Source organism: Gymnodraco acuticeps, unplaced genomic scaffold (genome assembly GCF_902827175.1).
Source record: "Gymnodraco acuticeps unplaced genomic scaffold, fGymAcu1.1, whole genome shotgun sequence".
In the NCBI taxonomy this organism is placed as follows: Eukaryota; Metazoa; Chordata; class Actinopteri; order Perciformes; family Bathydraconidae; genus Gymnodraco; species Gymnodraco acuticeps.
In genome coordinates this window covers 3160403-3178672 of record NW_022990441.1, presented here as the reverse complement: position 1 = coordinate 3178672, position 18270 = coordinate 3160403, and the positions used below count along the sequence as shown (strand labels likewise).

At 39.8% G+C, this 18270-nt stretch overlaps 1 protein-coding gene across 1 annotated transcript; it reads right to left on the bottom strand.

Moving 5' to 3' along the window:
* Positions 1–718: 718 nt before the first annotated feature.
* On the bottom strand, positions 719–17807 carry si:ch211-235m3.5 (BICD family-like cargo adapter 1). Its single transcript, XM_034225588.1, has 10 exons — positions 17372–17807; positions 15695–15910; positions 10188–10307; positions 9279–9425; positions 8634–8816; positions 6639–6803; positions 3868–3945; positions 3176–3297; positions 2796–2916; positions 719–1722 (listed from the first exon to the last, which is right to left on the bottom strand). The coding sequence occupies exons 1-10, from the start codon at positions 17615–17617 to the stop codon at positions 1513–1515; spliced, it is 1608 nt and encodes a 535-aa protein (XP_034081479.1). The 5' UTR covers positions 17618–17807; the 3' UTR covers positions 719–1512.
* Between the last annotated feature and the right edge of the window lie 463 nt (positions 17808–18270).

The following is an 18270-nucleotide window of genomic DNA, read 5'->3' as shown; positions in this document are numbered from 1 at the left end:
AGATTAATTGAGTCCTATCCTATCCTGGGACTATTCCCATGCTGCTTAAAAAAAAAATCACAAGAAATACAAAAAAATATTATTTATATGAAAGCAATTAAGAGACAACCAGTCAAAGTATCATGTTTGAGCATTTGTAAGTATGTTAAAATCACCGAGGAGATGTGTGTGTGTGGAAAGTGTTTTGAAATACTTGGTGTAAATGGAATTAAAATTCATTCTAGGCTTTTTATTTCTTTGTGAACTTCAAAATGGTAACAAACCAGGGCATAGGCTATGTACTACAGTATATTGCACCTCCAGTATTTTTACAAATTACTTTGACAATGTTGACACCATCTTTGTATTTTTCAAACAATTTCAGTTTATGGTCATCCTGAGTCTAGTGCTGCATTTGATATTGTACAGGTGAAAATGTGTTTTTACTTAAAACAGGAGAAAAAGAAAGAAATCTCATGATATTGTGTTTTGTTGAACAGATGTTCTTACAACACAAAGTAGGGCAGGGCTGGAAGACTGATAAACAACTACTTCACTACAAATAGTCAACCTTCAGTGAATGATTGTAGCTCCAAGTAGCATCATGACCTATGTACTGTTTCTTGTTCGTGGTTGAACACTTTAAACACTAATAATAGTAGTAGTAATAAACCCTTCTTTCTCCCCTCTTTAGTTTATCATATTAACATTTTTGAACAAAAAACAGAAACCCGGAAACGATGTTGTTATGTTTTATGTAGTAATCCGGCCATTATTCCAGATGTGGCGAGTCAAGACGGTTTACATGTATGAAACAACCCAGCCTGTACTGAGCAGCTTTAATATTGAACACTGAAAAACAGAATCATCATACTTGTGTTTGCAGCACACAGAATCATACCACAAAAGTAATCATTCATAGAACAGAAACAATTATAAAAACAACAGCTAACTCAGTGTACATGAAAACATAGTGTATCCTATATAATTAAACTGTGACATATTGAGCTTTAGAGCACATCCGACAGTAAAAAAGGAACTTCTCACATCAAACTTGCTATGTAAAGACACAAGTCAGCACCATTGTAAATTCATTGTCCGTTCGTTTTTATTTCCTGACTTTTTTCTCTCTTTGATCAGTGACATTAAATAATCTGAACAAATACTCTCAGTGATCTACACTTTGCATGTATACCATATAAAGTCTCAGACATAGGGATCATTACAATAATACAAAAAAGGCACAATATTTACAGTCCAGGCAAACCTAATGTAATTCGTAAGGGAAAGAAACATATTAGTGTTCCAGGTTGTCACAGTTTAGATTTATACGAAGGCTCAGCCTCTCATTGAAATGTGTAAGTAAGTGCCTATCTGGCAACTCTTTGTCCGATGTGGCTCTGCTGTTCATCACTAAATTGAAAGTGTCTTTATGGCTTCTTTTCACCACACAAGATGAACTTGAAGCTACACCTCCCTCTGTCCTGTCCTCCTTGTGTATCCTCTCCTTTGTCTTCAGGGAGTAAGTGTTGCTCACTGTCCATTATTTGTCCCTTTTCCTCGTTTTAACCAGTCCCTCCAGGGGGTTTGTGTTTTGCCCTGATTAGCGTCTGAACTCCAGGCGTTGGTTGTCCGGCTGGGCCTGCGGAAGAAGGACATGCCGTTGGAGGTGGACTTCTTCTGAGGAAGCTCCAACTGGTGCTGGGACTTAAGCTGCTGGTTGATGATGATCTGGATGTCGTCCTGAAGGAAAGATGGACAGAAAGAGGAAATTAGCAGGAAGTCTGGACAGCGGGGACTCAACACTGTCAGCACTGCTCTCATATCATTCAAACTCAGTATATACAGTACATCAATCTGACTGTATTAGATTTAAACACTGCTTCATTATGAAAGGGATAGTTAAAACCAAATAAAAAAACAAACTACTCTAGACTGTTTTGGTTTGGTTCGCCAAATGTTGCAAATATTGTCTTAAAGATGTCTGCTTTCTCTCAAAGATCATGGAACTGTATAGCACTTTATGTTATTGGTGCTATCAGTAGCAACACATTGAATTAAGAAGACTCAACACATATTTTGCCTAGTATGAGTGTACTGATTCAGGATTTGTTTTCCCTAATGATACATAACTTTCTCTATCCCTACCGTGGATCATTCAGCATTGTGATTGCTTTGAAATATTCCTATAACTGTGTGTATTATTAACAGCTATGAAATAAGAGATTGTATTTGTGGACTAGTTGATGCCAGTCTGTCACACATTAAAATATTGGTATGTGAAAAACTCTGTTCAAGTTTTATTTGTGATTTATATTTTAAGGGAATATTTTGAATGACTTATTTCGTTATTATTGAGGATAATTTTACACTTCTGCTGATAAACATGGATCCTCCCAATTATAATCTGGTTTATCGTCCCCAAAACATGGATGGCAGGCTCTACAGCAGATGGCTGTGGTTGGCATAGTGACTCAGCAGCAGGAGGAGACGCTGACAGAAACACCTGCCGCTCATTTTCCTCCAAACTGACCGAGCTGAGAGAGAAACAGCTGCGTCTTTCACTGACCTCCCACTGAGGACATCATGCGTCTGCTGTATACAACATAACGTATGATTTTGATCTTGAAAGGTGTTAATTTAATGTACTTATATTCATATTTATGCTTTTCATAAGCAAAAGGTTTCTCTGACAGATCTGACAGGCAGTTGGTGAGAAACAAAAGGGCTCAGAAGGAGATGGTTTAATATTCTTTTGGGGAGAGTAGACTGAATGGGATGGACAAGAGAGTTTGAAAGACAGAAAGGGATCTCACCTGCCAGGCCTCCAGCTCCTGCGACAGCTCCAGTTTACGTTGGATGGCCTCTAATAACTGGTTGTTCAGAGATATCATGTCATTTTTACTTCTGACCAACTCTGCCTCCATCAGGTTTTTCCTACAAAGAAAATCAAGAAACCCCTTCAGTCACATCACTGTCACCAACAATAATCAATTCAAGAGCAGCTTTCTAAAGGAAAACTTTAAATTATGTCTCTATTTTTGTTTTAAAACATACATTTGCCGGACAGAAATTCATTGATTTGTTCTTATTGTTCAAACTAAACATTGCAGAATTATAATAGCAAGTATGATAGCTGCATATATTGGATTTTTTATTATTTTCATTGAGAATATTCAGGGCGAAAATGTTTTACCTGGCTATGGCTTCATCTCGGTCTTTGATGGCCTGCTGGACAAATTCAGTCTGCTCCTGCCCGCTCTGCAGCCTCTGCAGCCTCTGCCTCAGCTCAGAGTTTTCCTGCTGCAGCTGGACGTTCTGCAGGAGGGAGAAATGAGCAGTGTTAGGGTCACAGTGTGAAATTCAGAGCATTTATCAAAGTGTTTTTCTGCATATAACACAATTAAGGAATTTTTGTTGCATTCAAATGTAATTTTATTTTATAAATGTTAATCTTTTGATTGCTTAGGAGCTCACACATAGCCAATTTGGATCTCCTAATGTGATAAAAAAAAATGCAGTTTAAAGGTGGTGTTTAACAGCATTATAACAGCTTGGAGTGTTTTGAAAAAGAAGATTGTTGCACTCAGGTGACGATGACACAAAAAATAAACCAAAGCACGCTAATGGAATTTGTTAACACCCTTGTTTTAGGGCTGACAAAAAACTAAGAAGAGGAGATTAAAACTGGAATATTGAAGTTGTGCCTTCAAAATTTTGCTCCGTTAAATCCGCTCCAGAGAAGTCACTCTGTTTGTCTGTGGAACCAGGATGGATTACAGTGACAGCAGTAAGGTCAGTTTTACTAATGCACAACCGAATCCTAATATAATGAGCTGCTGTGTGCGCTGCTCCTCCCTGACAGACGTGCTCGTTCATCACAGTTACCTGATCTCTCAGCTCCTCCGCTGCGCTCGGATTCCCACACTGATCGCCCGTCCTCACGACAAAAGCTTGATTCAGCTCCTGGGACACAGACATTAACAAAGAGATCAGGTATCGTCCGTGCACTTCACAGAGATTTATACCAAAAAGGAGCTTCTGTAGAGTTGGCCTATTTTGAATGTGCTCCGAGGTAGGAAGGGGATGGGCAGGGATATTTAGTTTCATAGGTAAATGCCTGTTAGAGGTCTGAACATCATTAAACACAACTGGACAATTGTATATGCTTGCTTGTGGCAAATAGAGGCTTAGCAAAGCACATGAGATATCAATTGCAACAATTCATTGGCATCTATTGCTTTAACAAGGACACACAAGTTCCTCAGCCTGGTTCAGTGTGAGGACACCATGCTGCCTCTAACAGCCACTAGGGCAGGCATCCTCAAACTACGGACTCCGGTCCGGATCCGGACCGAACCACCACTGTCTCCGGACTCTGAGCAAATTATACTTTTCATATGTATTATCTCTCTGTATTATATGTGAGACATCGCCACAACGCATTCGCAACGAGTCAAAATTATCCGCTATGTCCACTGCAAACAGCGCTCTGCATGTCTGACTGTTCCACTGTGTTCCACCTGTGTGTGTCAACGCTTTGGTCCAATCACATTCAGCATCCAGTCAGCGTTTTTCCCCCCCAAACAATCTGCGAATCAGAGGCACAGTAGGGCGGGTCTTCGCGGACTGCGGGTGGGAAAAATGTGTGTGTCTCTTTCAACCTGTCTAAGTCAGAGCGAGAATTAAAATAAATAAATTCAGAGCGAGAGTTAACAGCTCATCTAGTTCCATCTGTACTGTAGCTAGTAGCCTAGTTTCACCTACTGGGGTGGCAACTGACACTCCAGCTGCCACCCCAGTTGGCAGCTTTGTTTTGAAAGAAAAGTTGTGGCTCATCGGACATTTATGAGAGAAAGTCTCTAATGTCCGAGTGCAAGTGAATGCAGCACAAGATGCACGTCATGTAACCCCTCCCCCGGTCCTGGCGCGAGCGTGGACATACGATTGGCGGCGATTTCATTTTGAACTGGACGGCGCAAAACGAGAAGCATTCGGACCCAAGCACTGAAGGAATGAGGTATTTGCGGTCTACAATGACAGAGAAGAGACTGTCAGTTTGACTGTACTCAGCATTGAATCAAAACGCACTGAAGCTGTTGATCTTAATACGTTTGTGAGGCGTTTTGCTGAACAAAATGGTAATCGCCGCATTCAGCTGTAATAGACATGTCAACTTGATGCTCTGCTCACGGATGAGCATACACAACTATTAAGATGATGACCTTACGTGTGTAAATATATTTTTTTCTTTGAGGGGGTCTGCCCCCAAAAAACTGTTTTAAGTCCTGAGAAAGTCAAATAAGACGGTGTGTAAAACTACACTGCCCAGCCAAAAAAAAGTAACCACTTTGATTTAACTAGGCCAGTAGGTAAGGACTTTCCACTGGATAATAACTGAGTATAAAAGAATGCATGACTGAAGTGATGGAGACCATGTTGAAGGCAAACAAAAAGAGGAAATAACAGGTCAAATCAAGCAAATCCCCCTCTCAGATTCCACAGCAACCAGAAGAACATAAATACTGGCTGGTGATTTGATTCATCAGCTTTGTGATGGAATAAAAAATGCACAGTGCATTTCCTTAGCTGTGGGTGAGTCCACTGACACCACTGACAATGCTCAGTTGCTGGTGTTTGTGAGTTTTTATGATGAGGCAAAGGGGGAGTTTGTTGAAGATGTGTTGGGCCTGACGAACCTCAAGACATTTATAAAGCAATAATGTGAATGCTGAATGAAAGAGGGTGCAGCTGCCTTTATTCCTAACTGCAGCTCTTACACTGCGACTCTGAGGGGTCAAGCACAGACACAATAACAATGAAAACTGCTGCATACAGATTATTTTTGTTTTTGCAACCTCGTGTTAAGAATCTTGTTGTAATTGTTTAAAAGTTTGAATGACCGTGATAAACGGACCTTTGTCTTATTGAAACATTTATTTTGGACCTTTAAGATTTGTATTTGAGTACCCCTGCACTAGGGGGTAGATAGGCTGATAGTGATGAATGTGGTATTTGAGAGGACTTTTCTCAATGGTTAATTCTATAGTTCAATCTATTTGTAATCAGTCTAACTGGGATGAGGATACAGTTCATAAGAGGGACCACAAGAATAAGAAATATTTACAAGAATACAAACAATGAAGCACAATAACGTAATAAAGGATTACAAAATTATGAAAAATATCAAATTATAAAGATGTAAAATCACAACTGTACTTTTAGGGCTTATACTATACACACAAAGTAAAAACAAGGGGAGGAGGTTAAGCATTTTAAGTTTGGTTGTCCTTTTATGGATTATGAAAAAACATACACTTAATATGTCCTAAGATTGCCTCTCAGCAATAGTGAACATATTTGAATAATCTACATTTAAAAAGCAAGAAAAAGGTTGCTCTGTCCAATAAATACACACCTGTGTTTGGCTTTATCTATCTAGCAGACCTTTTCATCAACCTCAGAACCAACAAAAACACTACGGACTTTTGAGCTCTATGTATGCAAATACTCCACATATGTATTGAATACTGATTTATAAGTCAAATAATACAATAAGCCACAGTGTTAAATCCAGTCCTCCTTTGATTTCAATCAAAAAGGTCAGCCCTTTGTTTTGCATTTTCTCTCCTGCTCCGCATGCTCATTCAGTCTCTCACCTGTGTGCTGGATGCCTGAGCGAGGGTTTGGGCCGCTCCCTTCAGCTGGAGCAGCATGGCCTTCAGATCCTCCTGCTGACCCACGACCTCTAACCCCCCCGAGCTGTTCAGGTGCTGGGTCAGTGGGAGCAGTGACTGAAGGATGGACCCCATTTCTTGCGTTATCTAAGTTAAACAAGAGGAAACATGTTGATTTATGCAAGTTGTGACTTTAAAGAGTGAACTTTACTTTCTGTGTTGGGGTTGCTTGAAGAGTTAATTTACTCTTAAAAACACAAACACATGTTTCGCAGTTTATTTTGATGTTTGTCTGTTTTTTTACCTGCCTAGGGACATCAAATGTACATTTTTGCTAACTCAGGAATATTTAAACCTTGTATTTTTAAGCTGATGTTTATTCCTATCCCTATCAAATAAATCGATACAGTCAATAAAAACAGTTGTTATAGTTATGAGGCTGCTGCTGTATATGGCCTCCATTAAAATAGTTTTGTTTTTTTTCCCCTTTCCTTTCAGCGTGACACACATCGGTTTAGTGACATCAAGTATTTACTCACTGGGAGGTGCAAGCATTACCTCATCTCTTTATTTAACTTTCTTGAGTCAAGTATATCACATGGTGATACTGTCCTCATTAAATATCATCTTGAGGTTTCACCCCTTCTGCTTTCATACAGCAAAATGATGATACATTTACAGACACAGGGGTTAACGTGCACTGAGCTGTTAAACAAGGAAACTGTCCTACACTGTGGCTATGACAAACAGGAAGTGTAGTGTATACCTCATGAGTGCAGTTAACCATCAGATTGTACTTCTGGAAACAAATGTGGAAACACAGCGGGCAGAAAGACCGTTTTTCAGTTCCCACCAAGACATAATAAAAGCAACGAGTCTTATCTAATCTTTTGTAGTGTCTTCACTTTAATACATAACAATGTCCCACCTCCTGTCTGTCCTTGCATCAAACACAAGTCACACTGTCCTTTAAAAACTAGCACAACATGTCCTGTCAGCATGTCGTCTCTATGCCATGACATGTATACGTTTTTTTTTTAAATTTCACTTTCTCCTTTAGGTTTTTCTGGTGCCATTATGTCACTTTGCAGGAAATACTTTGTTTAATATTCGTGTTTCCAGTCATCACAGGAAAACAATTTCCCCTCAAAACAATCATGAATCATTGTGGGCAGGACTACAAAGGCATGAGAACAAAACTAACTCTTGCCAACCACATTATGGAGACAATGTCGGTTCAGTCAGTCCCAAACTAAACTCTTCTGCTGTTTCTGTCTGTCACAGTCTCCACCAACACAAGAATTCCACAAGAATGTTGTGCTATTCAGAGTATTTCCTACATCTGGGCAAAGATCTACTTTCACTTCCCATAGTTATTCTGCAGCAGTGATGGTTTTGTGTTTTAAGAATAATTCAAAACTGTATCCAGTCGCTTACTGCTAAGAATGATTGATATGGATGAACAGATACATTCTCCATCACCTTGTAAATTCATACGTAGTACATTTCCTAGAAAATAGACTGAGAAACAGTTTTATCCATGTAAATGGTCACGCAGAAATATGTCAGCCAGTGCAACAGTGTGGCTCAGTGCCGCTGTATTGGATATAAAATGAGCTATGAGTAAATTCTGTAGTAGGAACGATTGTTGGTTGATTTTTTAAAATTTTTTAAATGGGATTTCTTGACTATAAGAAAAAGAAAAAAAACATGTATATTATATTTTTATTATATCATAACTTAGTACTTTTTTAACATTAAGCTGTCTGTGGCTCTTTCCTGCTGTAACGATGAAAATGTCCCCTCTGTGGGACTAATAAAGGTATTCTGAATCTGATTCTGATAAAGATTTCTCATATAAAGCATAGGTTTTTTTCTCTGTTTAATTTCGCTGACCAGATGTTTTCAACCAAATATTTCTCCTTGTCTTGCCTGATGGTTTAAACACTGTAGTTTGACTTCAATCTGCTTCAGTACCTCTTCTCTGCTGACTCCCAGCGTGGCCGTCTCCAGGCTGCTCTCCAGCTCGGACAGCAGGGAGGTTTCTCCGTGGCTCCTGCCTTCCTGCAGGGACACCTCCTCCTGCAGCTCCTCCACCTGGGCCTGCAGCTGCTGTGATCGGCCCTGCGCCGCCTCCACCTCCTGCCACGCCTCGGAGAGCTACAACACAAGAAGGTGCATACACACACTGTAAACATAGATACAAAACAACAGGCACAATAGTGAATTGTAGGTAAGCACCTAACAACCAATGAGGAAAGAAATGCCATCATTAGGTTATATTCATGATAAACAGATATAAGGACACAAAAGTGTTTTTACCCAAGGCCATGTGTGCTTTTTAAAAAGCCACTATTAAAATAGTTTCTGCTACTGTTCAGTGCCACAGAAATCCAGACCTGCCAGATTCCAGCCTCACCTGAAACTAAACGAACATGTGAGGAATCCAGAATTGTTAGGGGATGAGGTGATTGTTTAGCAAAGCTCTCAACCATCCTGCCGAAACCCAGGCTGCCGGGCAGGGAGCAGAGAATCCCTTTGTTATCGAATGCTCTTTCATTTATACAGCGACCGCACTGAGCTGCTTTGTGTCGCCCCGGCTGTGTGTGTTTGTTTATGTACCTGCTGGCTGTGCTGCTGTTTGAGTTGGTCGTGCAGAGCCAGGCGTGTTTGTAAAGAGGCCAAACTCGCCCTCAGATCTGCGTTTTCTTGACACACACTGTCTATTCGCTCCTCCAGCACCTGCTCCTTCTGGGTGAGACGCAGCACCTGAAAGCACACAAACAAAGATCTTAAATATGATAAAAAAAGTTACCACATATCTGCCAGGAAAACTCTCACAAACTCCTACTATGCTGTTGAATCACTCTATATCAACAAACCAATGTTGAAATATGTGATTTTCTTCTTTTTAAAAAAGGTGCCAAAAATCTCTGAATTTGTTTTCCCTGGAGAAACAAAAGGGAGCTGCTTTCCATCGTTTACCGTGAGAATGTCACTTTCTTTCTCTATTTTGGAAACAAGGAGCCACAAGTGTTGTTGTGTGGTTGCATTAAACATCAGTGTCATTCATTGTTTACTGTAGACAGGTCTTTTCTAACAATATGTTTTTCCAAACAAGAATGTGGATTTGTAATTGCAGGGTTCTGAGGGTGGTTATTTGTCATTTAAGAGTAAGCTTAAGTGTGAGAACGGATATTATCTCTTTTGAATCTCTTTATTGAATATTATTATGTTCTTCATGTAATGGAAAAGTTGATTTCAAAACTTAAATCACAACACTCAAATTAAATGCAACACGGTAAAGCAAAAAAAAACAGCAGCTGGCAACACAATCACCAATTTTGACAGGAAATAGAATATGAGAACACACAGACTTGCTGGTGCTGTTTGTTCTGGTCGTCGTGTCTGTGGGAGAACATGATGCTCACAGCACTGACATTTTTTTAGCTGACCATCCTTTTTTAAATTCAGGATTTAGCTTCGTAGTGGTTGCAGCATTTAGTGGTACATATTGTTCATGTAAGTTACCTGCTCCCTCATGGCACTGATCAGTTCCTCGTCCTGCGCCCTGTTGTTGCTTCCTTTTTGTTGGAGCTCCTGTTTCAGAGCTTGCAGCTCGCCGGACATGGCTCTCTCCACCGCCATCGTCTAGAGAATAAATACATGGAGCACATGAGAATCAAAAAAAGGTCAAAAACATGTAGCTTTTGAATTCTCAGAACAGCCTTCCTTCTGAATTGCGTTTACCTTTAGGAGGGATCAAAACTTTTTTAGCAAAGCTTGCCTGAGGGATGAGCTTTAAGAGACTTGAGGACACAATCTTGAATCTTAAAATAACCACATATATAGCATAGTTCTAAATCCTGTGATCTAGACCCAGAGGAGAAGGAGCACAATATGATACCTGACAGAAAGGTGGGGATTAGGTGAAATTGAACATGTGTTGGGTATGTTTTTTGCTGCTGGCCATGCACACCAAGAAAATGAGAGCTTGTTTTCTTTACTGCCTTTGTAAGAACTGCTCATGGTTACAATATTCCCAGCATGGGAACCCAGTGACCCCCAGAGATGTTTGAAGATACAATCGAAAGGGGTCACAAGATGATTAAAGGGTAAAGAAAGATACAAAAATGTCTCTTTTTTTTAATAAATTGTTTTTCTTTTTATATTTTAACTTTTTCAAACGTCTAAAACTCCTTAAGATAAAACTATTTGAACATTTTTTGTTTTGTTGAACAACTCATAACTGAAACTGAACTTAAGATCATGACCTGTGATGAAGGGTAATGTGTACATATTGGATGTACAATCCTAAAACATGTCACAAGCCAAAAAGACTGGAAACTACAAAACACAACCTGACTGCTGTGAGCACTCACACATCCAGAGTACAAAAATGATTAGCCAGTCACCGCCAAACCACATGTCATATTAAGATTTAAATAATTATTTATTTATTGTTGACATTGTTCTACTTGTTTATTAGGAAATCAGCTACTTCCTCAACACTTAGCTCTCCGACACAAATTTCGAAACATAAAAAGAAAAGTACAAAAACTGGGATCTTGACAGATCTGAAGCCCCGGTGAACACCCACCCGTTGCCGCCGCCCCCCCCCCCCCTCTCGCTCAGTTCCCCTTACTCAGCAGTGTGGCGGGCCCCTGTCAGGCCCTATCATTGCCACATAATATATACAAGATGAAAGGCTGGCCCCCGCAGCAGATGGAGCAGAGGGCATCTTGGTCTCGGCTGTGACATCACCATGCCACATTAGACAAAAGTGTGGCGGAGGGCAAACTTGGACTTCATTAGGGTGAAGTGGAGTGGGGGTAGGGGGGCAGCTTGTGTGTACGTGTTTGCAACAATGTACGGAGGAAGTGAGGCAGGCGTGAGGGCTAAAATTAGCGGGTAGACAAGAGTAAATCTGGCGCTGATGGAGAAAAACAAAACATTGCATGCAGACACACTTTGAGTAGGAGGATAAAAGAGGGGGGGGGGGGGGGCTTGATGAACATGTGTGTCCATGAGTGAGTCGTCATTACTGCTGCCTCATCTCGTCAACACGGGCCCCTTCTCCACAATAGAGGCAGCGACCCACTGAGAATCACCAAAACAGGAGTGGAAGGAGGACGCTCCATTTGGTAGAGACACAGAGATGACATCCCCTCACACGGCCCCCCCGAGCCTCCAGCCATCCAAACGCTGAGGTAACCAACAGCTGACGACCCAAGCTACAGACGAGGGCCTCAGGGAGCATACAGAAAAGATAGCTCTCCCCTGGGATGATGGGATGTTTGGGTATGAGGGGCAACATCAAAGGAGCAAATGAAAGATTTATATCTCTCCCCAATGTATATTGTCTTTCCCTTTTTGTCTGTGGGCTGCGTGATGCTTGTGGAGGGGGCAGAGGTCACGGGGGCTCGCCTCAATTTAAGCATCTCTTTTTACAATAACGGAAATCTCACAGCATGGGATTTGTCACAGTCGTCCAATAACTCACTGGGATCCACTGTGAGCCAGGGGAGGTGATGCAAGGTCATGAGGTCATGTAACACTAGGTGGAAAGCAGGAGGTGGAAAGGTAATGTGTTTACCACATAAAGACTAAATCGCCACCCGTTTCCTTTACACCCAGTTTCCCTTTAAGAGAAACGCAGTGGACCAAATGTTTGACCTGCAACTGCAAATATATTTATAATCGAATTATCTGCCAATTCTCTTTTCAATAATGAATGAATAATATGGACTTTGAAATCTCAATAAGTAGTATAGAAGCTTAATTTAGTCAATTACTCAGTCAATATTTTAAAGGATTCAACATTTATTTGTTAGGCAAATGAACTATTCCCAGCTTCTTAAATGGCAATACTTTATTAACTTTACACCGGTTCAAACCAATGTCCTGAACCTCCCTAAGGATATGTTATTGAATGATTTGCCCGGGAAACGTTGTAAGTAAATATTATTATCAATTCCAGTTTATCATTGAATAACCATACTCCCTTTCCAGTATGGCATTTCATATCCAGCCAATTTGTTGATATCCCAGTTTCGGTGGAAAATGTTCTTGCACAAGAGTCCAATTTAAGCAGAAAAATACCTTAATCTCCCTTTTCTTCCAATCCAAGTAAATAATGTCGTAATTTACTAGCTCCCCAGAATCAGATGATAGACATGTCCTTGTTAAACATTCACTGAATCACCTGATAAATTGAATTGACATGAATCAGAAACAAGACAAACTCATTAAAGCTTGCCTTAATGTTCTCACATTGTGTGTCTGTTACAGTAACTATAGCTAATGTTATCTGAAATAAAAACCCTCTGACATCAGTCAACACTCTCATATTTTAACACCTACTTTTCTCTGCTCTGTCTAAACAGTTAGCACTGACCCATGTGACAATCTGGCACACGTCAACATTGTTTTTAGCAGCTGCTTCCTCCAATGCACTAGAATGAAAAGTCACGGTAAACCGTTCCTCTCACATCAGAGCTTTGCTGGTAAACATCAGCATTTCTTTTTCGCTCAGGTTTCCTTGGTGCCATTTACAGACAGACCACCTCCTCCAGATTCCTGTCATGCTCTGGTTACACTCTCACAGTTAGGATATAGTGTTTCAAGCTCTCTGAAACCTACTACAGTTTCATTATGTGTAGACTCACAATCCATAACAGAAATACTGCAGACGGAAATTATGTAGATTGTATTATTGAACAAATATTTACAGGTTCTAACATTGTCTTCTCGCCCCAAATGTGAATATTTACTATCATTGATGAATAATATGAGTTTTCTGTTTGAAGCCGTATTAAAAAAAAGACATTTGAAGACGTCATGTGGGCATTTAAATGTACTCTCCTCCACCATATCATAAAGACAACAATCAATCAATATTAACCCTAATCTGCAATCCAATCAGGACATACTGTAAATAATACATGTCCCTGTTCCAGTGGTTACTTTGGGAACGCCTGTAAACACCCATACACACAGATATACAGACACAACTCACCGCGGCAGAAGCAACAGCTCTTTCCACCACGTCCGGTAAAAACACGTCAGACATGGAGCTTCTTTACTCTCTTTCGTTCTTTAAAACATTCACTCTTTCCTCTTATTGTTTACAACCACACAGAGTCCAGAGTTGCCCATGTCTGATGCCAAATAAAACATTTTTCTCCACTTCCTTCTCCCCGAACAGAACAGAGATAGCACCTTTTATCTAAATTGACTTTTTCCTGAACTTCTAGGGAGTCTCTTTTCCTCAGTAAGTGCTTCAGACGGGGGCAAGACATTCATTATTCTTATTCTGTGGACCTTGACTCATGGGGGGGTGGTTCACTGTTGTTTGGATTCATTTTTAACTTTTGCCAGCTCAGGTCTGCTGTTCATTTTCAAACGACACAAAGAACCACTCTACTAGTAGTGCGTAACGCAACACGTCACGACTGTAATGTTTAGTGAAACGTTCTCAGGCTGGAAAAACACTGAAGGTTGTCCAGCTGTGTGATCCAATCAGCTCCTCCATAAGAGGCAGTAAAATATGTCACCAGTTTGATTCTCTTCCAATTGTTTCCTAAGGATTCTACACTGAAGATCATTAATGTTTGACTTGAAGACGTACGAGCTGATAATGATTTGAATCAGCTGTATGTTGCCAAGTCTTTTTTCCATTACGTAATATAGGTACCCACAGACGTTAGTAATAGATGACTTCATGTTATAATAACTGGATCAGGTTAAATAGATTATAATATTCTCATGTAAGGCTGCAACTAATGATTCTTTTCATAATAGAATAATCTGCACATTTTTCTCCCGATCAATCCATTATTATATAAGAAGATAGTGATTCATGCCTTTCACTAGGTAGAGTCTTAAGGTTGCATTTTGTTCAATCAACAGTCCAAAACACAGAGATAAGCAGATGTATTGTGTTTGCCATGATATAAGGAAAGCAGAACAAATTCACAATCAAGATTCTTGAAAGAGGTTGTTTGACCTTTTTCCTCCAGAAGTGATTTAAGATTAACAATCATTATTTGTCAGGACTTTTTTAGTCTGTCCTCCCTCTGTCCTAGATATAAATCTAAATCATGCCATTAACTTTCACTCCCCTTGTTGTTTACATATCGCTTCCCTTCTAAACCACAGATCAGATCATTTGCCTGAAGCCAACAACTTTGTTAAGTAACTACTGACGGACCAACAACGTCTGGCCCTCCCGCCCAGATGAAGAAGTTCCTTCTTATCACAGTAAGCACTGCTCAGTGTGTGAACAGTTTGAGAGTTTGGCCTTGCTTTAGAGCAGATTAGACTCAGACTGATACCTGAGCAGTTTGCAGAGAACATTATGTTTCAGTGCGAGGATAAAGTGACAGCTCCTCTTATCTGGTTTGACCCCGAAGGTCGGCAGCTTCTGATCCACAGCTCGGTGTTTGTTTCTCAGAGGCTCGGGTACCTGCAGCAGCCAGGTACTTTGAACCTAAATCTATAGATATATATTCTTACACAAGTATTGTAGTAAAGAGGTACTTGTACTTTGCTTGAGTATTTTATTTTCATAGCATTTTATACTTCCACTAAAATTCAAAGGAAGATATCGTGAATACACCTGAATACAGTTTTCTTACAGATTTAGTACAAATCAAGAATTTCTCATAAAGATTCATGTTTATGAAATATGATTAAATGTTTTGTTATGACTAAAACTTGAAAATTGTTTACACAAGAAGAGTTATTTGATTGAGGGATAATTATTTCTAATCTATAAACATATATTCTAGTTTATTCTCAATAATAGTTTTGTTGTGGGGTTTTTGTAACTTATTTTTCTGATTTGGTACTTTTTCATTTAAAGGTGGGGTAGGTAAGTTTCAGAAACCGGCTCGTTAAGCTGATTATACTTACTTACTTTTATTTAAGTAACATTTTGAATGCCTGACTGTAACAGTGGAAGTCAATTCTCCTTTACCCACTGTCTACAGTTCAGACAGGATAACACACATTACACAAACTCTCTTGGGACTCACAGTGTTGAGCTGATCTCTGAGTTTCTGTGTGTGCTCGCTGTGCTCCAGCTCGGCTCGGCTCTTGTCCCTCTCGGCCTCGCTGAGGGTCCGGGTCAGCCGCTCCACCTGGCCACTCAGCTCCCTCACATCCCTCTCCAGCTCGCCCACCTGGCTCTCCCACTGGGACTGGCAGCCCTCCAGCTTCTGCCGCAGCTCATGCCTGCCCTGCTCCAGCGCCTAACACAGATTCAGAGTGACGGTTAACTCAACATAGGCAGTTTATACTTTGCATAGGTCTGAAATTATAATAATTCTAAATGTGCCTTGTCAGCAACAGGATGTCAACAAAGTTTTGTCTTGAAAATGAATCTGAGGGACAGAATGTGCCAGCAGGCCTCATTTAGAGCTTTGAAGGATCATCAAAAGGAATTATTGCTGGATATTTGTATTAATAAAAAACATGATCTATTGCACTGAAATGTACAGCATTTAATTCATGTGCTACAGAAACATCAGTCAAATCTGTTTTCATATATTTCATTATAGATAAACTATCATAGGCAGATACCTTCTTGCCACATCTTTATTTTATTGCACTTTGTAAACAGTACGGATTTAAGTCCGAGTCATCTCTGATAAGAGTTGGGTTTAAACATCTGAAGGGCCAATCAGCATTCACCATGAGAAAAACAATCAGGCCATTATTTAGTCTGTCGTAAGGCTCAGGTATGTGATGCTGTGTGCAGTAGGCAACACCTTAACAACAAATATAAACACAATAAAAAATCTGCAGACAATTTCATTTCACTAGCTGTCTCTTACTTCAATGCTGTTAGATGTTGTCCTAAAGACATTTATTGAATTTGGAGAATCATCTCTGATCTCTTTCAGGAGTGTTCTGATGCTCCCCGTAAATATGTGGGTTCTGCTGCAGTTTGCTTGTAATAGATGCACGAGTTAACTTCTGATGTTTTATAAAACGTGTGAGTCAAGTCAGGTTTGGTTCCTCTGCAGCAGGTTGCCAATTTATTTATTTATTATCACAACCTGTAAAAATAGCTTGCTGCGAAACATTTATGTAAAGATACTGTTGTAGTCAGTGGAAAAACACAAAATAAATAGTAGTTTTTATTCCTTTTGTATGGAAATGATAGCTTTATTCAAAGTAGTATCCTATGGATCATATAATGTATTGGTGTTGAGATTAACAATAGATTTTGGAATATATAATGAATGTTGTAAAGCCTGCTGTAGATGATACTGAACGGCGTCTATTGTTTCTCAAACGTGTATTTTTCTCCATGTATTTGTCACATGTTGCTGTTTATTATCACAATTGAGTATTTAAAGTTGTCATTTGGACATCTAATACAAAAGAAACTGCCAGCTGTAGGCCTATGTATTTTTCAAACATACAAATTGGATTATAGCTACTCCGATATGTTATAGGCCTATTGTTTTCTTAAACTTGATTCATTTTGTTACTATAGTCAGTGGCTATAGGGTCTGATACCAGTTATAAAAAATGAAAGCGTTATCATTTGTTAATCCTAAAAACATTTTAATTTTCACCGTCCCACTTCAAGCTTTAGCATCAACCACATCGTCAAAGATTTCTTAATACACATATTTGAACACAAAGCATATTATATTTAACATGTTTAAGCAGTTTTTGTGAAATAAAGCATACAGTCTTACCTCCAGCTTGTCTGCGTATTGTTCATGAAGTTTGTCGCTCCGCTCTTTCAACTCACGGTTTTCCAGAAGCAATGCGTTTCCCAGCTGGGCTGCCAAAATAACCTCTTCCTCCTTTTGTTTCAATGCAGTCACAAGTTCATTCGGGTCTTGATAATCTGTCATTTCCTCCGACTCGTAGTCGAAGTAGAAATGCTCCTCCAGGTCAATTTGTTTGGTCTTGAAGCTCCAATCATCCAGGCGATCCATAATTGCAAAACCGAGGAGTTGACTTAAACAAAACTTTCTAAGTTAAAAGTGTTTTAAAGACACAGAAAAAAGCTAAAATAGAGACGCACAGGTGGGAATAAGTTCGTCCATTACACCTGTGTTTCTGTCTCAGTGTCTGTCTGTGTTTCTGTAAGTGGAGCTGACGGTTTGAGCTCCTCGGTGAGAATTGGTTGCTCCGTCTGTCAGCAGCACATGACATGGTCTCCAGGGGGTGTGGCTTCCTTCCGTCACCTGGGAAACTGTTACCAGCCAGAAGGACACCTGTCCTGCCGCTAAAGGCTCAAGGTGTTGCTGGTATATAGTGGAACATTAACACAAAGCTGAGAGACACACTAAGCTTACAAAATACTACTTAGATATGTTCAGTCAGTGTGAGGAGCACAGAGTAACCTTAAAGCAAAACTGTGTCAATCAAATCAAATCAAGTTTTATTTATATAGCACATTTATAAACGATTTTTGGTCGAGCCAAAGTGCTGTACATATAATAAAAATAGCCTACAGTAGAGACACTTTACAGCAAATACAACAGCACAGATTGTTCAGAATATCAGTATGAGAAAACACCCTCTATCCTTAGACCTCAATGAAGTCCTGTATTCAAAATGTTAATGAAGTTATTGTAACCAGGGG

Excerpts from the sequence above, each read along its gene's own strand:
- si:ch211-235m3.5 (XM_034225588.1), bottom strand. The coding sequence starts at position 17,617 with ATGGATCGCCTGGATGATTGGAGCTTCAAGACCAAACAAATTGACCTG. Across the intron at positions 15,911-17,371 it reads AATACGCAGACAAGCTGGAG|GCGCTGGAGCAGGGCAGGCA; the intron begins GTAAGACTGTAT and ends AATCTGTGTTAG. Across the intron at positions 2,917-3,175 it reads CGAGATGAAGCCATAGCCAG|GAAAAACCTGATGGAGGCAG; the intron begins GTAAAACATTTT and ends TTTTCTTTGTAG.